The sequence below is a fragment of the Pseudophryne corroboree genome, chromosome 5, assembly GCF_028390025.1.
Source record: "Pseudophryne corroboree isolate aPseCor3 chromosome 5, aPseCor3.hap2, whole genome shotgun sequence".
NCBI classification, from domain to species: Eukaryota; Metazoa; Chordata; class Amphibia; order Anura; family Myobatrachidae; genus Pseudophryne; species Pseudophryne corroboree.
The window spans coordinates 320,807,341-320,833,514 of record NC_086448.1 but is presented as its reverse complement, the minus strand read 5'-3'; the positions used below and the strand labels follow the sequence as shown (position 1 = coordinate 320,833,514).

Here is a 26,174-nt window from a genome sequence, read left to right as displayed (position 1 = left end):
GGGGTGCCCTGGGTTGGTGGTCCAGGACCAATTCAAATTATTCATGGTCAGTATAATAGGTAAAACCAGGGCTGGTGGCTGCCAGTCATAAAATATGTGGCCAAACAGAAGCAAATCTTGTCCCTCACCACACAACTGACCCTAAGGATGACATATAAACGCGATCTACTTAATGTAATATTTCTTTCTTAATTTCTCAATACGAAATTTTTGGCCTAGGGGTGCCGTGAAAAAAATTCTGATATTCTACGGCGCCGTGATTCAAAAAAGTTTTGAAACCACTGATATAGATAGTAAACAGGTACATGTAAACCATCATGTTGGAAAATATGAAAAAATAACACCCAATTGCTGGGACGGGACGGGTGTGAGAAGGATTATATATAACATGGCTATAGAAAAGAAAGATAATAGGGTATAATGAGTACTGTGTTATAAAATGGAGAAAACATAAAAAAAGAACTATATCAAGTTTTTAACATGGAATGTTGAAGGACTGAATACACCAATGTAAAGGAAAAAGATTACACAAGAACTTAAAAGGTTAAAACCTGACATAGCAGTAATACAGGAGACACACTGGAAGAAAGGAGATAACAACATATTAAGAGATAACTTGATCGGAGAATTCAAAACTGCCTGTTTTGATATGAAAAAAAGAGGGGTTATGATTATATTTAATAAAACACTGAAATATGATATCATAGATATAAAAGTACATGAAGAAGGAAGGTTTCTATTTGTGAAATTAAATTTGGAAGTAGTAACATTGTATGCCCCACAGGAACTAATAATGTTTGGGTTTTTTTTGCAGATATACATATGAAATTGCAGGAATGGGCAGAAGGTGCAATAATGATCGGAGGAGATTTCAACGCCACCGAAGCACCTGAAATAGACAGGACGGGATATAAAAGTGAGCAGAGGGGTAGCACGTCATCAACTTTACGATTAATGATAGAATTATTTTCACTTGTGGATCCTTGGAGACATTTATACCTAATAGAAAGGGAATACACATTTTATTCACACCTGCACCACTCATCAAATAGAATAGATTACTGGCTGGTAAGCAGTACATTAATACCTAGGATACAAAAGGCACAGATAGAAAATATAATGATATCAGATCATGCCCCCACATGGTTTAATCTACAATTAATAACTCCAAGAACGCTTTCATACAACTGGAGATTCCGGGATATATGGCAATGTCTGAGGGGTTTAAATATTATTTGGTAGAACAATTTAATAACTATGAGCAGGACAATATGGTACATAAAGAATATATAGTAATGTTCTGTGCAGCATCAAAACCAGTAATAAGAGGACAGATAATCTCATTCATGACACAGAAGAGTCAATTGAATAAAAAAAAGTAACAAAGGAACAAAGTAGTGAAGAATTGTCAAATTCTATCAAACAATGTTACAAAATAATAATGAAGAAAACAGACAAATATATTTAACCAAGAAAAAAATATATGACACATTATGAAGTGAAAAAGCACAACTTTATTTAGATGAACAGACACATAGATATTATAAATGGAGTAATAAATCAAGTAGATTACTGGCGAATATGGCTCGAATTCAAAGAACATCACCATAGATTGTACAGTTAATAGATCAGGATAACTCAGTGTATAAAACACAAGATATAACCAAAATATTTTTAAATTATTACAAAGAACTATATGGAGAACAGGAAGAGGATCCAGAACGAGGAATAAGATATTTAAGGGAAGCGAATATGCCTACCATTTCAGAGGAAGATAAAAAGAGATTAATGGCAACGATATTAAAAGAGGAAATAATAACAGCTATAAAATCCCTTAAAAATAATAAATCACCAGGGTCAGATGGATATAGCTCAGAATATTATAAAATATTAATAACACAGATTACACCATACTTAGAAGCACTATATAATCATATCATGAAGGGAGGTAATTGTCGAAGTAAAAAATATTGCAGCCATACGCACCAAGTACAAACACCACACAGATGTCCTCCGTGCGCGTACTTGTTCTGCCGTGCGTGCACATACTCGCAGGTTGCGTATGACCGCTCACGCGGTGGTGCGTATTAGCGTGTTGTATGAGTAATTATGGTATCATTTGTAATCACATGGAAAAGCCACACAGACACATTTCATATTTCTCTGACGTCCTAGTGGATGCTGGGAACTCCATAAGGACCATGGGGAATAGCGGCTCCGCAGGAGACTGGGCACAAAAGTAAAAGCTTTAGGACTACCTGGTGTGCACTGGCTCCTCCCCCTATGACCCTCCTCCAAGCCTCAGTTAGATTTTTGTGCCCGGCCGAGAAGGGTGCACACTAGGGGCTCTCCTGAGCTTCTTAGTGAAAAGTTTAGTTTTAGTTTTTTTATTTTCAGTGAGACCTGCTGGCAACAGGCTCACTGCATCGAGGGACTAAGGGGAGAAGAAGCGAACTCACCTGCGTGCAGAGTGGATTGGGCTTCTTAGGCTACTGGACACCATTAGCTCCAGAGGGACCGAACACAGGCCCAGCCTCGGAGCTCGGTCCCGGAGCCACGCCGCCGGCCCCCTTACAGAGCCAGAAGCAAGAAAAGGTCCGGAAAAATCGGCGGCAGAAGACATCAGTCTTCAACAAGGTAGCGCACAGCACTGCAGCTGTGCGCCATTGTTACTCAGGCACACTTCACACTCCGGTCACTGAGGGTGCAGGGCGCTAGGGGGGGCGCCCTGAGCAGCAATGTAAAACACCTTGGCTGGCATAAATACACCACATATAACCCCCAGGGCTATATGGGTGTATTTTAACCCCTGCCAGAATTACCAAAAAAGCGGGAGAAAAGGCCGCCGAGAAGGGGGCGGAGCCTATCTCCTCAGCACACGGTCGCCATTTTCCATCACAGCTCCGCTGGAAGGACGTCTCCCTGACTCTCCCCTGCAGTCCTGCACTACAGAAAAGGGTAAAAAAGAGAGGGGGGGCACTAATTTGGCGCAGTTTTATATTAACAGCAGCTATAAAGGAAAAGCACACTTGATAGTGGCATTCCTGTATGTATATATATAGCGCTCTGGTGTGTGCTGGCATACTCTCCCTCTGTCTCCCCAAAGGGCTAGTGGGGTCCTGTCCTCTATCAGAGCATTCCCTGTGTGTGTGCGGTGTGTCGGTACGATTGTGTCGACATGTTTGAGGAGGAAAATGAGATGGAAGCGGAGCAATTGCCTATTATACAGTTGTCACCCCCTAGGGAGTCGACACCTGAGTGGATGAGCTTGTGGAAGGAACTGCGTGACAGTGTCAGCTCCTTACGACAGACAGTTGACGACATGAGACAGCCGGCTAATCAGCTTGTGCCTGTCCAGGGGTCTCAAACGCCATCAGGGGCTTTAAAACGCCCGTTACCTCAAATGGCAGACACAGACACGGATACTGACTCCAGTGTCGATGATGAGGAGACAAACGTGACTTCCACTAGGGCCACACGTTACATGATTGAAGCAATGAAAAATGTATTGCATATATCTGATAATACAAGTACCACTAAGAAGGGTATTATGTTTGGTGAGAAAAAACTGCCTGTAGTTTTTCCTGTATCCGAGGAATTAAATGAAGTGTGTGATGAGGCGTGGGTTTCCCCCGATAAAAAACTGATAATTCCTAAAAGGTTATTGGCATCGTACCCTTTCCCGCCAGAGGATAGGGCACGTTGGGAAACACCCCCTAGGGTGGATAAAGCGCTCACACGCTTGTCTAAACAGGTAGCAATACCCTCTCCTCATACGGCCGCCCTAAAGGAACCTGCCGATAGAAAGCTGGAGAATATCCTAAAATGTATATACTCTCACACGGGTGTTATACTGCGACCAGCAATAGCCTCAGCCTGGATGTGCAGTGCGGGCCTGGCGTGGTCGGATTCCCTGACTGAAAATATTGATACCCTTGATAGGGACAGTATATTATTGACTATAGAGCATTTGAAGGATGCATTTCTATATATGCGTGATGCACAGAGGGATATTTGCCGACTGGCATCAAGAGTTAGCGCGCTGTCCATTTCTGCAAGAAGAGGTTTATGGACGCGGCAGTGGTCAGGTGATGCGGATTCTAAAAGGCACATGGAAGTATTGCCTTATAAGGGGGATGAGTTATTTGGGGTAGGTCTATCAGACCTGGTAGCCACGGCAACTGCTGGAAAATCCACATTTTTACCCCAGGTAGCTTCTCAACCTAAGAAGACGCCATACTATCAGGCGCAGTCCTTTCGGCCCCATAAGGGCAAGCGGGCAAAAGGCGCCTCATTTCTGCCCCGTGGCAGAGGGAGAGGAAAAAGACTGCAACAAACAGCCAGTTCCCAGGAACAAAAGCCCTCTCCCGCCTCCGCAAAGTCCTCAGCATGACGCTGGGGCTTTACAAGCTGACTCAGGCACGGTGGGGGCCCGTCTCAAGAAGTTCAGTGCGCAGTGGGCCCACTCGCAAGTGGACCCCTGGATCCTTCAGGTGGTATCTCAGGGGTACAAATTGGAATTCGAGACGTCTCCCCCTCGCCGTTTTCTAAAGTCTGCTTTACCGACGTCTCCCTCAGACAGGGAGGCAGTATTGGAAGCCATTCACAAGCTGTATTCCCAGCAGGTGATAATCAAGGTACCCCTCCTACAACAGGGAAAGGGGTACTATTCCACACTATTTGTGGTACCGAAGCCGGACGGCTCGGTGAGACCAATTTTAAACCTGAAATCCTTGAACACTTACATACAAAGGTTCAAATTCAAGATGGAGTCACTCAGAGCAGTGATTGCAAACCTGGAAGAAGGGGACTATATGGTGTCTCTGGACATCAAAGATGCTTACCTACACGTCCCAATTTACCCTTCTCACCAAGGGTACCTCAGGTTTGTGGTACAGAACTGTCACTATCAGTTTCAGACGCTGCCGTTTGGATTGTCCACGGCACCCCGGGTCTTTACCAAGGTAATGGCCGAAATGATGATACTCCTTCGAAGGAAGGGAGTTTTAGTTATCCCTTACTTGGACGATCTCCTGATAAGGGCAAGATCCAGGGAACAGTTGGAAGTCGGGGTAGCACTATCTCAGATAGTGCTGCGCCAGCACGGTTGGATTCTCAATATTCCAAAATCGCAGCTGATCCCGACGACACGACTTCTATTCCTAGGGATGATCCTGGACACAGTCCAGAAAAAGGTGTTTCTCCCGGAGGAGAAAGCCAGGGAGTTATCTGAACTAGTCAGAAAGCTCCTAAAACCAGGCCAAGTCTCAGTGCATCAATGCACAAGGGTTCTGGGAAAAATGGTGGCTTCTTACGAAGCAATCCCATTCGGCAGATTCCACGCAAGAACCTTCCAGTGGGATCTGCTAGACAAATGGTCCGGGTCGCATCTTCAGATGCATCAGCGGATAATCTTGTCTCCAAGGACAAGAGTGTCTCTCCTGTGGTGGTTGCAGAGTGCTCATCTTCTAGAGGGCCGCAGATTCGGCATTCAGGACTGGGTCCTGGTGACCACGGATGCCAGCCTGAGAGGCTGGGGAGCAGTCACACAGGGAAGAAATTTCCAGGGCTTGTGGTCAAGCCTGGAGACATCACTTCACATAAATATCCTGGAGCTAAGAGCGATCTACAATGCTCTGAGCCTAGCAAGACCTCTGCTTCAGGGTCAGCCGGTGCTGATCCAGTCGGACAACATCACGGCAGTCGCCCACATAAACAGACAGGGCGGCACAAGAAGCAGGAGGGCAATGACAGAAGTTGCAAGGATTCTTCGCTGGGCAGAAAATCATGTGATAGCACTGTCAGCAGTGTTCATTCCAGGAGTGGACAACTGGGAAGCAGACTTCCTCAGCAGACACGACCTCCACCCGGGGGAGTGGGGACTTCACCCAGAAGTCTTCCACATGATTGTGAACCGTTGGGAAAAACCAAAGGTGGACATGATGGCGTCCCGCCTCAACAAAAAACTAGACAGGTATTGCGCCAGGTCGAGGGACCCTCAGGCAATAGCTGTGGACGCTCTGGTAACACCATGGGTGTACCAGTCAGTGTATGTGTTCCCTCCTCTGCCTCTCATACCCAAGGTACTGAGGATCATAAGAAGGAGAGGAGTAAGGACTATACTCGTGGCTCCGGATTGGCCAAGAAGGACTTGGTACCCGGAACTTCAAGAGATGCTCACAGAGGACCCGTGGCCTCTACCTCTAAGAAAGGACCTGCTCCAGCAGGGACTCTGTCTCTTCCAAGACTTACCGCGGCTGCGTTTGACGGCATGGCGGTTGAACGCCGGATCCTGAAGGAAAAAGGCATTCCGGATGAAGTCATCCCTACCCTGATCAAAGCCAGGAAGGATGTAACCGTACAACATTATCACCGTATTTGGCGTAAATATGTTGCGTGGTGCGAGGCCAGGAAGGCCCCTACAGAGGAATTTCAACTGGGTCGTTTCCTGCATTTCCTGCAAACAGGACTGTCTATGGGCCTAAAATTAGGGTCCATTAAGGTTCAGATTTCGGCCCTGTCGATTTTCTTCCAAAAAGAACTGGCTTCAGTTCCTGAAGTACAGACGTTTGTCAAGGGGGTACTGCATATACAACCTCCTTTTGTGCCTCCAGTGGCACCTTGGGATCTCAATGTAGTTTTGGGATTCCTAAAATCACATTGGTTTGAACCACTTTCCACTGTGGACTTAAAATATCTCACATGGAAGGTGGTAATGCTGTTAGCCCTGGCTTCAGCCAGGCGTGTCTCAGAATTGGCGGCTTTATCCTATAAAAGCCCTTACCTAATTTTTCATACGGACAGGGCAGAATTGAGGACTCGTCCTCAATTTCTCCCTAAGGTGGTTTCAGCATTTCACTTGAACCAGCCTATTGTGGTGCCTGCGGCTACTAGGGACTTGGAGGACTCCAAGGTGCTGGACGTAGTCAGGGCCCTGAAAATATATGTTTCCAGGACGGCTGGAGTCAGAAAATCTGACTCGCTGTTTATCCTGTATGCACCCAACAAGCTGGGTGCTCCTGCTTCTAAGCAGACTATTGCTCGTTGGATTTGTAGTACAATTCAGCTTGCACATTCTGTGGCAGAAAAAAAAAAAAAAAAAGGGGAGTTTTTGGGAACCGCACAAGTCCTCAAATAGATTAGTAGTATAATTAGTAGCCTCTGAAAAACTGAATTATCTCGAATTGCTTCTAGATATAGCAACAAGGGGTATGGATAGTCAATCTTGGCCCCACCTGGTTGTTGCTTTCAGTGGTGCTCCGATATAAATATGGGGAAAGGATACAGATCTTGGACTATATGAACTGTCTAACTGAAGGGGTCATTTACTGCCTCAGATGCAGGTGTAACCAAAAGTATATAGGCATGACAACGCGTCCTCTCAAACAGCGGATTCTAGAGCATATAGGATCCATTCGCAATGCCGCCTCAGATAAAGCCAAGATGAAACAACTAACATCTGTCGCCCGTCATTTCCACACATATCATGAAAGCAAGTGGGAGGAATTAAAAGTTTTTGGCTTGGAGAGGATAAGACTCGGGATCCGAGGCGGTAATCTCACCGAAAGTTTACTTAGAAAAGAAAGTGAGTGGATTTTCAAGCTCGGTTCCACTCATCCAGCAGGGATGAATGAAAACATAAATTATGGAGTATTTTTGAACTGAAACTTTTTATTTTTATTTTTAACATTATTTATGGCAATAAGTATCAAAATCCACCATCATCTTCTTAGCATACCTATTCATTCAAACACATCATTTGCACACATTGCATTCACCAGTCCAGTTTAACATATGCACTTTCTTATCCACTCAACCCGAATTAATCTGATTATCAATTTAGTTTTTATGGGCTCTTCATGTCATTTTTTAATATGCCCTCGCATTTCACATAAATTAACACACTTGCCAACACCATCATTTTATCATAATTTAGTCATACACATTTCACCCAGTTATACGCACTATTTCTTCTATTTCATTTCACCTATACTCTATGTTACTCCTTATTAGTGCCACTTTCCCCATACCTCTTTTCAATTTTTAATTCACGACCCCACATACACTATATTATATTCATCATAACTCACACCCCTTATTAATTAATTTTAAATTACTACACTTCAACCCACTACACTATCTTCTCTTTCTTTTTCTCCTAAACATATAATCATAACAATACTATTTTTCACTCAATCCTGGGCCAATATAACAAGCCTATATACGTAATGAATAACACACACACTAGAATTGGAATCAATTAGTACCTATATAATTCATTACATGCAGCATAGCAATATAACAAATTTATTACATATTATGTACTGCCACACAAATTAGCCTATTAAGATAACAAATGGCATAACATCATTATTATTCATTTATCCTAATTAGATCACTACGTATACTATTTTGATCAAACATCTTTAATTGCCATTTTATAAGGAACATCCATTATCCATAATCATGCAATCAAATGATCCTATGTGGGCTGACTCAGAGCTAATTAACTACTGGTCCAATCAATCACCAACACTCTCGTTTAAAAACTGTAACTCTCTGCTAATACAGCACATCCTGTGATCAAGCACTGAATGCGAAACGTACGTCAGGAGGAAGTACAGCGATCACGTGATGCGCACACGTGATCGCACTAGCCGGAATCCCGAGAACGATCACCATGGAAACGGCCGCAAGCTCCGTCCTCTGAACGAGGAGACCTCGACCACACGCCATTGCAGCCCCTGAAACCTTAGGAGCACGGGCACGGCAGGAGTCGGGTCCAACAGGGACACTACCCAGTCCGGAGCTGGTATCGTATACCCTGCCCTTTTTTCACTGCAATCTGCACTGACAAGAGCCTGTCAGCAAACAAAAAAAGTTTCTCTTTTCACTCTTCTCTTTTCTTTCTTCCCTCCTTTCTGTGAATTAACAGCAGCTACCACAAGTGACAATTTAGTTATCAGTCTTATCATCATACTATGCTAAAGAACAACATAGGATCAATTGTCCCAATTAGCAATACCATATGGATTGTATACCTCCAGTATCAAGGCCTTCAATTGGGAAATTCCTCATTAGCTATAGACATCAATAGCAAGCTGATATCAATTCTACAATTATCACTGACTGTTTTCTTTTCCTTTTGAAATATAAGAATGGCTAATTGCAGCAAATGCTCAGAACTTTGAACATATTATGCTCAAGCACATCAACACATGTGCAAACGAATAATAAGCACCTATTTCTAGCCTGCTTTTCCACAATACATGCAGGTATTCATTAGAGGCTCTATGCATCAGGCACCTCTAATCTATTGCTTGGTCAAGTGCGAATAGGGTATACCACAAATTAACCCATCTCTGTGCAGCATAATTATATCCTGCACCTATAAAATTATTTGTGGTCCGACCGTTTATGGCGTTCTTAGGGCTTTTTCTGGAGTGATGGGCCAGTCCTAATTGTGGACATTGTGTGGTGTTTAGAAATTATACCCACACAATAGACCTTCACTCATGTGTATATTGTTACCCGTGGCTGATTGTTACAGGGTGAATAAGCCAGGTGGCTACATATTATCCCAATTTTTTATTGCACCTTATGTATATATGGAGTGATGGGCCAGTCCTAATTGTGGACATTATGTGGTGTTTAGAAATTATACCCACACAATAGACCTTCACTCATGTGTATATTGTTACCTGTGGCTGATTGTTACAGGGTGAATAAGCCAGGTGGCTACATATTATCCCAATTTTTTATTGCACCTTATGTATATATAACTTGCTACTTTTTGACAATTATAATATAATTTTTTGGATGATTGAGGAGGGTGAGTATAATATTTGCGGTCATACCTCACTGGAAATGCCCAATCTCTTCCGATCTTGGAAGCTAAGCAGTGAAAGGCCGGGTCAGTAAAAGGATGGGTGACCACCTTTGAACACCCAGGTACTGCAACAATTTTACTCCCCTATATTGCCATCCACACCCAAAACATTGGGCACTTTGGAACTCCTATAACAAAGTGGCTGCACATTTTTTGGTGATCTTAGAGGGAGAGTACAATATTTGCGGTCATACATCACTGGAGATGCCCAATCTCTTCTGACCTTGGAAGCTAAGCAGTGAAAGGCCGGGTTAGTACTAGGATGGGAGACCACCTCTGAACACCCTGGTACTGCAATAAATTGACTCCCCTAGAAAGTGTCACCCATATATAATTACATATATACATACTACGGGGCACCTGACTTTCATATGACCTATGATTTAATTCTCAGCATCTACTGTAATCCACAATGGATACTTGCTGAATAAATGATGGTCATACATTACATAAATCTTAATGTGCAATGATGTATGAACTCTGTAACCACAGTCATTAATTTCCGGCAACCGATACACTGTGATACGGATATCACGTACCAATTATAATGTGTTTTATATTTTCGCAAAGCTTCTAATTTTTCACGCAAATACTCCTAAAAATATTTTTTAATGTATAATCTAATAAAAATGGTTTTACCAGTATTAATTAATTAATTATATTTCTACCCTCTGAATTAGAGTGCTCCCAAAAAAGAGTCTACTTTCTAAACACTTTTTTCTGTACATTCTGTGGCAGGCCTGCCACAGCCAAAATCTGTAAAAGCCCATTCCACAAGGAAAGTGGGCTCATCTTGGGCGGCTGCCCGAGGGGTCTCGGCTTTACAACTTTGCCGAGCAGCTACTTGGTCAGGGGAAAACACGTTTGCTAAATTCTACAAATTTGATACCCTGGCTGAGGAGGACCTGGAGTTCTCTCATTCGGTGCTGCAGAGTCATCCGCACTCTCCCGCCCGTTTGGGAGCTTTGGTATAATCCCCATGGTCCTTACGGAGTTCCCAGCATCCACTAGGACGTCAGAGAAAATAAGAATTTACTTACCGATAATTCTATTTCTCGTAGTCCGTAGTGGATGCTGGGCGCCCATCCCAAGTGCGGATTGTCTGCAATACTTGTACATAGTTATTGTTACAAAAATCGGGGTTATTATTGTTGTGAGCCATCTTTTCAGAGGCTCCTCTGTTATCATGCTGTTAACTGGGTCCAGATCACAGGTTGTACGGTGTGATTGGTGTGGCTGGTATGAGTCTTACCCGGGATTCAATATCCTTCCTTATTGTGTACGCTCGTCCGGGCACTGTATCCTAACTGAGGCTTGGAGGAGGGTCATAGGGGGAGGAGCCAGTGCACACCAGGTAGTCCTAAAGCTTTTACTTTTGTGCCCTGTCTCCTGCGGAGCCGCTATTCCCCATGGTCCTTACGGAGTTCCCAGCATCCACTACGGACTACGAGAAATAGAATTATCGGTAAGTAAATTCTTATTTTAATCCACATAGTGCACGATTTACACATAGCCTACATGCACCACACCAGCGAGTTACACTTGCTTAAAAGGTACAGTAACAAAGGAATTCACCTTTACAGGATATGAAGGGACAGAATTAGGTTAGGAGGTAGTGTTTGGTATCCAGTTGTACAGTATTTTAAGAGCAATATTCCGGTAGCAGTTTGCTGAAGATATCACGCTCCTGCGCATAGATATGCGCAGGAACAGAATATTAATATTACACTGTATTTACTGTACTTTGATATTCGGCGGGAACCCAGTGGAGACCATCTGCAAGTGCACCTGAGCCAGGCATCGCCCACCTATTCAAACCGACCTATGACCCCTCCTGTACTGTAAATGACCAGCCCTGTGACCTATGGGTGAAGAGATTACAGTTTCTATTGTATCATGAAATGGACAAATGTATAAAAAGGCAAGCTGCCTGGCCGGCCACACATTCTCTGAAAGTCATCTATCTTGATTGACCGAGGACAGGGACCGGGTGACGCTTGCCGTAGCTTATTACAGTCATTATAGATCTGTGTGAAATTGGATACATTTATTTGTTATATAGAATATATTTGAAATAGTGTGTTAAGGGTGTAATCGTAAAACATAAAACGCAGCTCCGGCCTGGTCGCTTAGGTTTATATGGAAACAATTGTGTGTTGTGTTAGTGAGCGATAGTAGTTTGTATTGCTCACATTTATAGAGATTGTGTGGTTTATTGAGTTGCGGACGCACGTTTGTACACGTGGTACGGACAAAATACAGGAGCGCACATGTGGTGTAAAGGCACGCACGGTCGCGTGGTTACGCAAAGTTGCGTAGGTTTGCGGACGCAAAGTACAAATCACGCGATAGTTGTTCAAGTAAAGGCAGGATAGTATTTTTTAATACAATAGCACATAACTATCCGATTTCAAGAGCAGATTAATATAATATTTTGTTTAAACTGTACTACCTCTGGGGTAAAGTAGCCGGTCACAGGGAGTGATATTTTCTGTACAGAAAAGAAAAACAATTGTGTATTTGAGTGAGTGAAAGTAGGAGTGAACGGTTGTCGAACCCCGGAATTCGGGATCCAGTAGGTGACACTAAGTAAGCGGAGGCTTGGTGGCGTGGGGCGGCTGACTTACGTTAATACATAGAGAAATACGCAAATCGTGAGGAGATTTGCAGAGGAGTGTGATATAGAATTGTGCATTGAGAAGTATAGAATTGTGAATTGAAGTAAAGGTTTTGTGTTACGCTTCGGCTGAGGAGCGCAGCTTGTGTATTCGACTCCAGTGGTCGTAGGGCGGATAGATAACAAGTACCTATACGCTGTGCGATTGGGCCACGCGTTTGTACGTGCGATACGTGGCGCAACATGATACTATTTTTGCGAGCTTTTGCGCAAACCGTGGTATCATTAGCGCCGTGTAGAGCATACGCAAGCGTGATTTGTGTACGTCAAAAAGGGAAGTTTTCGCTGGTCTCTCTCAGGAAAATCTTCAACGGTAGATATTCACTGGAAATGGTAAGTTATTCCTAAAAGTTCCAGTGAATAGAAACCAGTTAGGGTCCTCACTGGGTACGCGGTGGTCACTATTGGAGTGAGTCGTGGTACGTCAGCGGAGAAGGAGCGAGTGAAAGCGCTAGGTGCCTTTCACCGTCTATTTGTGTTGTGCATTGGGGATTGCGTTAGCAAGCAAAAAGTCCGCGATGGGATCCAATTGCACAAGCGGTGGTCGTTTGATAGCCAGGGTTCAGGCTGGAGAGCCGCGGTTTATTATGTGTGAGAAATGTGGTCCACACACCGAGGCTTTTTGCAATGAATGGGTGCGTATGACTGCTGAAGATAGGGCATCATTCCCTAGGGTGGGCAGCTTTGAATCAGAGGTATTGCAGAACATAAGGATTACAATATGTCTGATCAAATCTAGAAAACAAAGGATCAGACATGCAGACTGTTTAAATTTGTGGCAGCAAGAGGGGGAATTGCAAAGGGAACTGGCTCACACAGCAAGTTCCAAACCTAGCGGGAAAGCGATTGCGAGTGCACCACCACCGCCATATGGTGACGGGGAGAAATTGGCTACAAACAATGGTGCATTGGTAAAGGATAAGAAAGTGATTAATCAATTGTTATGCACACCAGTGCCTGCAGGAATGTACTGGTGTATGAACGGATAGGTATGCAAAACAAATGGACTCACAGACAGACTGGGGAATATGACATAATGTACACAGAAGGTGATAGGGTAACAAAATACACACAAAGTGAACAGAGAAGCCCAGAGGCTAAGGAACTGGGTATCTCCCTTGTATTAGAAATGCTTAGATGGGAAAAGCAAGATGTTGTGTTTTAATACGTAGAGAACCCGAAATGCTGTTGCTAAGGGCAACAGCAAAACCCTAAAGGGTTACCAACGGGTGTGGCAGTAAACTCCTTGGTCAGAGATGGAATGATAGACACAAGGAGAGTCTCCACAATCCTAATTCTCACTTGCAGTGCACAGGTTCAGCTTACTGCCACTAAACTGACCCCTGACACCTAGCACAGTGAGACAGGATTAGACAGGCAAGTCTTAGAATACAGCCGCAAACTTGCTAAGTTCACAGAGTAGTAACAGAACTCCAGCAAGCTAAACGACTGACTCCAGTCTTACTGCTAGGTCTGGATTGGCAGAGTGTAATACCAAATCCCCAGGCCTATTTGCAGTAAGCAACAAACAAATACAAAGCTACACAGTACTGGCTAACTTTCAGGAACTGACTAACCAACAAAGATTCAGCAGCATCTGCTTAAACTGAGAAGAGGCCTTATAAAGCAGGTGCTGTCCACGCCCCACTCAGACCTCACAGACTGTGAGCACAAAAACCAGCACCGGATCCCCTGCCGTGCACAGAGCCTATAACCACTGCACAGCAAAAGACCCGAACCGGAGTATCAGCTGCGCTCAGGTTACTCCGCTAGCACTTGTCTCCCGGTTGCCATGACGACGTGGCAGCACAGGGCAGGAGACCCTAACATCAATGTGACAATGTATTTGGGGTGACAGTGTACCTATAGCGCTTCACTTGGGTATAAGCAAGCCGTTCAATACATACATGGGGTACCCTACCCCACTTCAGTGAATATAGAAATACGTAGGTTGAGTATTGAATGTGGCGCTACCCAATTGCTGACATAGGATATTGTAGTCAAATATGTAAACAAATGCACACTTTAATAACCTAAAAACCATACAACTAATAAAATACAACTAATAAAATATCACACCAGGCACAATGTGATATAAGGAAGGAGTCCTACCGAGGATATACGTAGGGGAGCTGCAGGTGATAATTTATGCAGGGAAGTCCGGACTTGCCCTGCATTTGCTCCCAGATCTTAAAGTCCTAACTCCGGCAGGTATCACTCCTCTGGTCCAGATGATGGTGAGACCGTCCAAACGGGGGATGTTTCCAACGCGTTTCGGAACACACAAGGTTCCTTTATCAAGGCAGACCCTAACCCTTGCCAGTTGTATCCCATTCTAAATTTTCCCCAGGATTGTGAGGAGGAGAATGAGCCCAGCACTCTCTCTAGCAGCCACCATACAGAATACCCAGGTGGGCACGGCCCAACCACCAAGAGTAGTAGCGATACCCCCCAGCGGAGGGGTGAGTGAGGTTGTGTCCACTGGTAAGTACGGCACCATACACTATGCAGAGACAATAACTCCCCATATTATAGAATCAAACCAAAATGATATAGTTGAATTAAATCCTGTCAGGATGATTGCAGTTCCCAATGGGAGAACTGATAGGGAGTAACTCCCATCAGGAACATTGCAATGCATTGTCCTTGGTCCCGAGCAGAGTTAAGGTCAATTATGTCAGAATTCCCCTATCCCAGAAAAGATCTAGTCGGATGCCAGAAATTCATTAAAGAATTAGGTAACGCCCATGAGCCCACAAATAAAGATTGGCAAACAGTGCTACCGGTGTGTTTACCCTCAGATATTGACATCCCAAAATTCATAACGGATTGTAAATTAGATGCAGAGGTGCCTCTCACTGATGAGTACAATCAGGAGAATGTACGGCAACTCAACCTGCAATTAGGAGTGTATTTCCCTACTGTTGTTAAATGGAATAAAATCTTCTCCATAAGACAAAAGGAAGGTGAAATGGCATCCGAGTATTTCCATAGAGCACTGCAGGAAATGGCTAGATACACTGGGATCGAGGATATTAAGGAGAATGCCAATCACAGGGAGGTAGCTGTCTCTGTGTTAATGGACGGATTAAAGGAGGCACTGAGGACAAGAGTGCAAACTCTCTACCTAAAAGGAGAGGTATCTCGGTGGCTGCGTTGAGAGAGTCTGCTATTGAGCATGATCGTAACATCAGTAAACACAAGGAGTCGCAAGGGGATAAGCTGATGACGGTAAGTATACAGGCACTTACAGGAAAGTCCCATCAGCCAAAACCCCAGACCCCTGATGGTAAGTCACGGTCAATAGTATGTTTTTATTGCCAGAAGGGAGGACATTTTGCGAGGGATTGTAGAAGTAAAGGGACACATAACATATACAGACCCCCTAGACCTGAATACGAACCACGCTACAATACACATAGTTGGGACCAGGGACCACATAGAAGGGACTACGAGCCGCATAGAGGGGAAACGCGGAGGTACCCACCCAGGAGGGAATGGCAGACCCCCCAAAAAAAACTCACAGTTATCCCCCTCACATATCGTAGCTGCCAATGCGCTGCGGGAAGGTCCCACTACACAATAGAGGTTAGGCCACGCCTGTAGTCTACAGCCAGTGAAATTGATTGCTAGCCTTGGTAGTGAACCTGAGGTCATGATTGATGTAGCTGGTGTACCACTTTCTTGTAGATACAGGGGCAGCCAGGTCAGTGTTGAATTCTACAGCAGGTGTAAAAACCATGGGTAAAACAATTTCGGCAATGGGAGTAACAGGAACAGTGCAACAGTACCCTTTGAGTAGACCTGCAGAGATTACGATAGGGCCCTTGCAGACAAAAAAAAAAATCCTTTCTGCTGGCTGCATCGGCTCTGACTAATCTACTCGGCAGAGATTTGTTGTGTAAAATGAGTTGTGTCATATACTGTACTCCTGAGGGTGTGTTCTTAGATGTACCTGAGAGCCATGCGCAATAAGTGCAAGATATATTAGACACCCGTCAAAGGCTAATGTTGCACTCTACTGTTATAGACACGTTTCCATCGCAGGTAGAGGAAATGATCTCACAAATACCGGGTTCCCTTTGGACCAAAGATGGACAGGACACTGGATTGATGGCGAATGTAGCCCCAGTAGCAGTACAAGTAAAAGATGGCAGGATAGCTCAAAAAATTCCCCAGTATCCTCTGAAGCCAGAGGTAGAATTAGGAGTGTACCCCGTCATAGAGCGGCTGCTACAGCAGGGCATCCTAGTCAGGACGTCCAGCACCGCCAATAGTACCATTTTCCCTGTAAAAAAGAGTGGGAGGAGGGGTTACAGGCTAGTGCAGGATCTAAGGGGGATAAACAAGATAGATGAGAGCCAATTCCCCGTAGTGCCCAATCCAGCGGTCACCCTCATGCAAATTCCCTCTACCTCAAAATTCTTCACTGTCATTGATCTCTGTTCTGCCTTCTTTTCTGTCCCTCTTCACCCTGACAGTCAATACCTCTTTGCTTTCACTTACAGGGGAGTACAGTACACCTGGACTCATCTCCCCAAGGTTTCATTGACAGCCCGAGTATTTTCTCCCAGGCCTTACATGACTGTTTGCAATCTTTTCAACCTGAGAGTGGGTCAGTGCTAATACAATATGTTGATGACTTGTTGTTGTGTTCTGACTCACTCGAGTCGTCCTTGGCAGATACTAAACAACTTCTGTTTCACCTCTCCTAGACATGGCACAAGGTTTCAAAGGATAAGTTGCAGTTGTGCCGGACCAGGGTTAAATACTTGGGACACTGCTTGACGCAAGGATTTAGGCACCTGACCGCTGATAGAATACAGGCGATTCACGACATGACTCTGCCACAAACTCAGCAATAGATCCGCACTTTCCTCGGAATGTGTGGGTACTGTCGGAACTGGATTCCAGGGTTCTCCATACTGGCACTACCTTTGCAAGAAATGGTCTCTTCGAACAAACCAGAACGGATCTCTCACACAGATGAGTCCGAACTGGCGTTTGAGAGACTAAAACAGTGTTTATCACAAGCACCTGCGTTATGAGAAGCCCTTTGAATTGTACGGTACTGAAAGTGCTGGGTGTGCAGCAGGAGTCTTAACACAGAGACATGGTGATGCCAGCAGACTGGTAGCCTACTACAGTGCACAGTTGGACACTGTAGCATGGTCTCTCCCCACTTGCTTGCGAAGTGTTGCAGCGATAGCTTTGCTGGTAAGTAAAAGCGAGGACATAGTGTTAGGACACGACTTGACCATCCATACACCTCATGCCGTATCAGCCTTACTAAACTCCGCCCAAAACAGACATGTCTCATCTGTTCGGTTTACAAAGTGGGAATTATCACTGATGGCCCCTGTAAACATCACCATTAAGAGATGCAGCTCACTAAATCCTGCAACCTACTTGCCAAGTGTGCCTGGTCATGCACAAAGGGTGGAGGATGAGAACGATGGTGAAGGAGGATTTAGTGCAGACACTGATACGCATGATTGTATGGAATACCTGAGCCAAACTTTCACTGCGAGACCTGACATCAGTGACAACCCACTGGAGGGAGTAGACTTTACCTTCTACACTGACGGGAGTTGCCACAGACAGACGGAATCGGAAGACCTGTGTACCAGATACGCAGTTGTAGATGACGAAGGTATTATAGAAGCTGAACCCCTTGGCCCACCGCACTCAGCACAAGTCGCTGAGCTGGTCGCACTGACCAGAGCATGTGAGTTGGCCAAAGGTAAGTCAGCTAATATATACACGGACTCTAGGTACGCCTTTGGAGTGGTGCATGATTTTGGGGCCCTGTGGCGCCTCAGAAATTTCATGACGGCAGCTGGCACACCTGTAGCGCATGCGTCCCACATCAAAAGGCTTCTGACAGCAATACAGGAACCAGAGTGGCTGTTAGCAAGTGTAGAGCACACACTTACAACCAAGACCCAATCTCACTTGGTAACAGCCGGGCAGACGAAGCTGCAAAATCAGCAGCAAGCACAACCATACGAACTAACATCACATCACTGATGACATTTGAATCAGTTAACATGCAACAGTTAATTGAAATACAAAATGTGTGTTCCCCACAGGAAAAGGCAGTCTGGAAGGCGAAGGGATATGGTCAGGAGTCCTCAGGACTTTGGACAGATGGACACCCAGAGCATATCTTCCAAGTCTAGCTGAGGCGGCACACGGTCTGACTCATCTAGGTAAAGAAGGTATGTGCAAGCTGGTAAGAGCCTACTGGAGTGCACCAGAGTTCTCTTCTCATGCAGATAAGAAAGCAATGACATGTCTTACTTGCTTGAGGAAGAAAATTGGTAGGCAATACCAACAGAGCCATCCCATATCCCTCCTACAGACGGACCTTTTCAGGTAATACAAATCGACTTCATACAGCTACCACCCTGTAGGAATTTGAAATATGTGTTAGTATGTACTGATGTGTTTTCCAGCTGGGTAGAAGCATTCCCCGCTGCCACAAATACTGCTGTGTTCACTGCAAAGAAAATCGTGCAGGAATTTGTGTGCAGATATGGTATCCCTAGAATGATTGAAAGTGATAGGAGTACCCATTTTACAGGTGAAGTCTTTCAGGTCATGTGCAAACTGATGGGTATTAATAGCAAGCTGCATACTCCGTACCGGCCACAGGCTAGTGCGAAGGTGGAGAGAATGAACAGCACTATTAAGAATAAATCGAGCAAAGTAATGGCTGAGACTGGATTGTTGTGGCCAGAAGCTTTGCCACTAGTGTTGTACAGCATCAGAACCACTCCCAGGTCACCGCTTAACTTATCACCCTTCGAAGTTCTTTTTGGTCGACAACCCCATGTAATGATAGACCCCCAGAATGATTTGAAGTGCAATAACGAAATAACTGTACAATACTTGGTTAGGATGAGTCAGCAGCTGAGAAATCAACAAATAAATCTAAAGCTGGTGATTCCTGACCTACCGAACAGTAATTGTCATGACATTGAGCCTGGGGATTATGTGATGATTCTAAATTTTTTACGCTCAGGTTGTCTCATAGACAGGTGGGAAGGACTGTATCAAGTTTTGTTGACCAGCACGATAGCACTAAAGGTTGCCGAGAGAGAGACTTGGGTCCACTCGTTCCACTGCAAGGTCGCTGACCCGGAGAAAACTCGTGACAAAAAGCAAGGTGAAGAGAACCTCGTATCACTAGAGAATTTGTTTAGGGAAAGCTGAGAGGCAGGACTGTTGAGACGGCACCTGAGCGCGGAGAACAACAAAATCAAAGACGGTTGTCATACCATTTTTATTTTTTCACCTCACCCCCACTGCATTTTTTTTATTTTGTTTCCTTTCTTATTTTTCTCTTTGCTCCTTAACGAAATGGATCTACCTCAAGAGACTGCGTTTCGGGTGTTTCTGGTAACTCTGTTTTTAATCAGGACAATATGTTTTTGTGATGGTCCCAGAGACGTCGAGCAAGGATCTGGAATGGGTTCTGATGGCGAGTACGGATTTGTAGGATCTCAGGAGCAGCACATCACTCTAGTAAAGGCTGGTATCAGTAAGCTGGTAGTCATGGAGCTCGGAGGCACTGTGAAGGGTTATTGTCTGACGAATATTGTATATGTAGAAATTGCGAGAACATAGTCGAAGATGGGTGCATCCAAAGATGTCAGTCCAACATTAATGCCGACATGGGCCGACATCCGTTGAGTGATTACCACTCATTAGTGGGTAAGGTCTTAAACCAAACCGAATGTTGGGTGTGCTCACAGGTACCTCAAGGACAGAGTAAGTCAGGATTAGTACCTTACCCTTTAAGGATAGATGTGGTACTCGAATTGCGGGGTGGGAGACCGGTGGACAAGAAATTCAATATATCTATGCCCCCTAGCTTGAAGCTCCACCAGTACAACGTAGATAGGTCCCTGTTGTGTTTTAATGTTTCCAATTTCCGAAAACCAGGAAATTGGGAAGTGACAGGGAATAACCAGACAATGACCTTTTCACACAGAGCTGATAGGATTCCTATCGACTCTGAACTTGTACGCAAGATAGCCAACAGTGGAAAGTATTTTCGGTACCGGTATACACGTGGGAGCAAGACCATGTGGGTTGGAAAGGTATTGCAGGGGTATTGTGCCCACATCATCCAGCCGGATACTTGTACTGAGCAAATGAGAGAGCTAGGGATTGGTTTCTTTACATGGAAAATTTGCAATATGGTGTTGTTACATTTTGTCCCTTATGTTCTCCCAGATGATGCCTATTTCATATTTGGGAGGAAAGCGTACAAGTGGCTTACTCCGAGCTCTGAAGGGTTGTGTTATATTTGGAGAGTACTACCAGAGGTCATGAGCATATCCCACGACAAAATGAAAGACATTCACCGCAACGCTCAGACTCCTTATACTCATACCCATTATGAACACATCATCAAGAGACACCTTATAGATAGGGCAGAGCATGCAGCCTCTGATTTGATCCATGAATCCACCGGGATTCAGTTCCTTCTCGCATTAGATATCACCCGTACTGCCAGAGGAACTATAAATGATAGGTACATCCATGCGCTGGCGAACTTGAAAGATAATATCACTGAGATGTATGATGACACCTTCAGGTATACAGGAAGGGAGTTACAAGCCTACAAGAAGGAATTGATCCAGCACAGAATGGTCCTTAATTACGTTACGGCTGTGACAGGTGCGTACTGTGTTACCCTGGCAACTCAATATGGCGTGAAGTGCTGTACGTATATTACGAATAGCACTGACGACCCCACGGAGATCATCGATCAAAAGATGGATGAGATCTTGCAGTTGAAGTGGGAGTTCAGGAGGAAACACAACCTTACCTTGATGGATGTGGGTAATGAACTGACCGGCTGGGTCTCATGGTTGAACCCACGCAAGTGTTAGGAGAGTGGGCACAGAATGTTATTATGAGTGTAGGAAAATTTTTCCTTTGTATCCTGGATGTCGTCATAATTATTGGTCTGATATTCAGGTGTGTTCAAATCTTGACGCGGCGCGAGCACGGCACAAATTTGATGAGTCTAAGGAGCGAGGGCGTTGTTACAGCAGCAGATTTGATTTATGATTCATCCATAGAGACAGTGTTATGATAAGGATTGCAAATGAATTTCATGGCCTGTTTCTTTCACTGTTTCTCTCTGTTTCACCCCTCTACCCAGAAACACCCAACCGGAAAAGACGTCATCCATACCCAATGTTATGTGAATGTATTTTTATATATGTGTCTTACCTTTATCACTGCAACCCTCAGCTAATGACACACATAGTCGACAGGTGTTATCCACATATAGTAGCACTCACTTATGATCACCCTCCATGTATCATCAGATAAATGTGCTCCCCATTTGTTGGTATTAGAAGCCAAAAAGGTGAGGGTCAAAAGCCCTTGCCCGAAAGGAGCTCAGTAGTGTTTGTTTGCCCAAGTTAATACGGGATAAGAAGGATTTAATGTATACTTCGCAAAAAAATCTCGAAGCTTGCTTAGAACATATACAGCACGATGATACATGCCCCTCAGACATTGATTCATACATGCTTTTTTACTATCCCACTAGGCTATACATTTCCTACCTACAGCTTCCACCGATCATCCAAACTTTGTATATATTGTATAGGTAATATTTTCTGTTTAGTAGTTAAGTGTGGCAGTTATTGATGACTGTCAAAGGGTGGACTGTCGAAGTCGAAAATATTGCAGCAATACGCACCAAGTACAAACACCACACAGATGGCCTCCGTGCGCGTACTTGTTCTGCCGTGCGTGCACATACTCGCAGGTTGCATATGACTGCTCACGCGGTGGTGTGTATTAGCGCTTGGTATGATTAATTACGGTAGCATATGTATTTGCATGGAAAAGCCACAAAGACACATTTCATATTTAATTCACATAGTGCACGATTTACACATAGCCTACATGCACCACACCAGCGAGTTACACTTGCTTAAAAGGTACAGTAGCAAAGGAATTCACCTTTACAGGATATGAAGGGACAGAATTAGGTTAGGAGGTGGTGTGGTATCCAGTTGTACAGTATTTTAAGAGCAATATTCCGGTAGCAGTTTGCAGAAGATAGCACGCTCCTGTGCAAAGATATGCACAGGAACAGAATATTAATATTACACTGTATTTACTGTACTTTGATATTCGGCGGGAACCCAGTGGAGACCATCTGCAAGTACACCTGAGCCAGGCATTGCCCACCTATTCAAACCGACCTATGACCCCTCCTGTACTGTAAATGACCAGCTCTGTGACCTATGGGTGAAGAGATTACAGTTTCTATTGTATCATGAAATGGAGAAATGTATAAAAGCCAAGCTGCCTGGCCGGCCACACATTCTCTGAAAGTCATCTATCTTGATTGACCGATGACCGGGACCGGGTGGCGCTTGCGAACAAATGTATATATCATTGATTGTAGCCTGTATCTCTTATTGTGAATTGTATTACTATTGTAACCCCCTGCTAGTAAATAACTGTTGGTGGGTCGGATCCCAACATATTTAAAAACAATTGGTGTCGTGTCCCTTTCCTGCTAAGGTTTAAAGTGTATTTCAGTCACACGTGTAGCAGTATTGTGCTTACAGCGTGTCCGTTTGTGTGTATGCTAACTGGGTAAAAAGTACGTAGGTTAAGGATTACATCCAGCAGCGGCTAGGGTTTTAGTGTAAAAGGTATAGCTTTTCTGTCCTGTATGTTAATCAGCATTAACATAATCCCGACCAAGATTTTAATTTAGCACGAATCATCTTGCTATTAAAACCAGGAAAAGATCCAAAGTTAAAACAATCATATAGACCAATATCACTGCTAAATCAAGATTTCAAAATATTTACAAGTATTATAGCAAATAGACTACAGTTAGTGTTAAAAAAAATAATACAGAAATCACAAACAGGGTTCATAAAAGGTAGAAACTCGGTACAAAACATGAGACATTTAATAGCAGTGCTAACTAAAACATGTAACGACAAAGATAAAAACACGATAATAGTCAGTTGTGATGCAGACAAAGCATTTGACAGAATGTCCTGGGCACATATAATAAGAACATTACAAATACAGAATTTTGGTGAAAGTTTTGTGACATTATTCAAAACAATATACAAAGAACCAGGGGCATATTTAACAATTAATGGCCTGAACACATCAGTTTTTTAGCTTCACAGGGGTACGAGGCAAGGGTGCCCAATGTCACCCTTGCTATTTAACTTGGCAATAGATTCATTCATTCGAAATTGCCTTAGTTGTAAAGAATGGCAAGGGGTGGAATTGGGAGATAACATACTGAAGTTATCGGCATATGCGGATGATCTGATGCTGTGTATTAAAAACCCGAATGAAGCAATACCAGGATTAATGAAAATACTGAGAGAATTTAACATAATGGTGGTCATTCTGAGTTGTTTGCTCGCTAGAAGTTTTTAGCAGTCGTGTTTTTAGCAGCCGTGCAAACGCTATGCCGCCTCCCTCTGGGAGTGTATTTTAGCTTAGCTGAAGTGCGAACGAAAGGATCGTAGAGCGGCTACAAAATATTTTTTTGCAGTTTCAGAGTAGCTTCAGACCTACTCAGTGCTTGTGATCACTTCAGACTGTTCAGTTCCTGTTTTGACGTCACGAACACGCCCTGCGTTCGCCCAGACACGCCTGCGTTTTTCCTGGCACGCCTGTGTTTTTTCGAACACTCCATGAAAACTGTCAATCACTCTGCGGCCAGCAGTGCGACTGAAATGCTTCGCTAGACCTTGTGTGAAACGACATCGTTCTTTGTAATAGGTAGATGCGCGTGCGCATTGCGCCGCATACGCATGTACAGAGGTGCCTTTTTTTTTGCCTCATCGCTGCGCAGCGACTGAAAGCAGCTAGTGATCAACTCGGAATGACCCCCAATATCAGAATTCCTTGTGAATTATAACAAAGCAGAAGCATTATTCCTAAATAAAGAAGCCAGGAAAGACTGGGGAGACACATTCCCCTTTAAATGGGAAAATGAGACCATAAAATACCTAGGTTTAAATATAACAACATACCCATCAGCGTTATATGCAGCAAATTTTCCAAATATCATAGAAAACGGTGTCAGATTTTGAGAGACGGAAACTTCTCACATTTTTGGGTAGATGTCAGCTGATAAAAATGGTCACATTTCCTAAGTTATTATATGTAATCCATATGCTCCCTCTGATTATGAAAGAGTCAGATATAAAATGTTTACGTAAATCATTGATAATAAGCTTAATTTAATTGATAATAGGCTTAATAACCGTACACAATGTCAAAACGCAGTAAAGAAGGCAAGTAAGGTGCTAGCATGCATAAAAAGGGGAATTGAGACAAGGGACTCGGATGTACTCATGCCGCTGTATAAGGCATTGATACGTCCGCACCTGGAATATTGTGTTCAGTTTTGGGCACCATTGTATAAAAAAAGACATCAGTGAACTGGAAAGTGTTCAAAGGCGAGCTACTAAATTGATTAAAGGCCTAGAAGGACTGAACTATAAGGAAAGACTTACGAGGCTGAATATGTATACACTAGAAAAGAGGCGCCTAAGAGGAGATATTATTAATATCTTCAAATATGTAAAGGGACATCACAAAGAGTTATCAGAGAAATTATTTATTAAAAGAACACAGTTTAGGACACGTAGGCACTCGCTGCGACTGGAGGAGAGAAAGTTCCGAATGCAATGGAGGAAAGGGTTCTTCACTGTTAGGGCAATCAGGATGTGGAATTCCCTGCCAGGGAAGGTGGTAATGGCGGACTCTGTAATTGGATTTAAAAAGGGAATGGATACATTTCTGAATGAAAAAGCTATCCAAGGTTATAATACTTAAAATATCAACGTGGTTAATCTGGGGGTAACATGAGTTATAGTAGCTAACTAGTCATAAAACATTATTTAGCAAGTATGTAGAATCATCACAACTTAAAACAGGTTGAACACGATGGGCAATTTGCCTCTATTCAACCTCAAATACTATGTTATTATGTTACTATCATTTAGTAAATTTATATGGGCAGGGAAGAAATCAAGAATAGCACTGTATAAATTGACACAAAGAAGCAAAATGGGTGGGGTTAACCTTCCATGTTTAAAAACATATAATATAGTAGCAAATTTAAGGTATGCAGTTGATTGGATAAATGATACTAATGCATATACAGATTGTGAAGTTGAAAAGACTCTATGCACAAATATGACGTTAGTAAGCGCACTACATACACATACAACACTAATAAGCGCATATAAAGCACAAAATATATTAATATACACAACGTGTACGGCGTGGAAGATGGCACATTTACAAAAAAAATATCACCAGACAACTCACTGTTTTTGCCAATAGTGCACAATTAAGGTTTTACACGTGGAGGTGTACATAAGATATTCACTAAATGGAGTGAACAGGGACTGAAATACATTCACCAATTGTTAGATAAGAGGAATGGAAAAATATACACATGGGAAGTTATTAACCACTTGCCTGCCATGGTCGCATCAGATGTGACCATGCCAGCAAGTGCTCTATCTGACCTGGCCGCACAAGATGCGACCAGTCAGATAGAGAGTGTTAGCA

At 43.7% G+C, this 26,174-nt stretch overlaps 1 protein-coding gene and 2 pseudogenes across 1 annotated transcript in view; all 3 read left to right on the top strand.

Annotated features, from left to right (window-relative positions):
- MATCAP2 (microtubule associated tyrosine carboxypeptidase 2) overlaps nt 1-26,174 on the top strand; it is a 169,649-nt gene that overhangs the window by 21,489 nt on the left and 121,986 nt on the right. The window contains exon 2 of the mRNA XM_063922507.1: nt 815-916. Within this exon, the coding sequence (XP_063778577.1) occupies nt 815-916 (102 nt within the window). The remainder of the gene's footprint in view (nt 1-814; nt 917-26,174) is intronic.
- LOC134931632 (5S ribosomal RNA) lies at nt 9,844-9,963 on the top strand (annotated as a pseudogene).
- On the top strand, nt 10,070-10,189 carry LOC134929727 (5S ribosomal RNA; annotated as a pseudogene).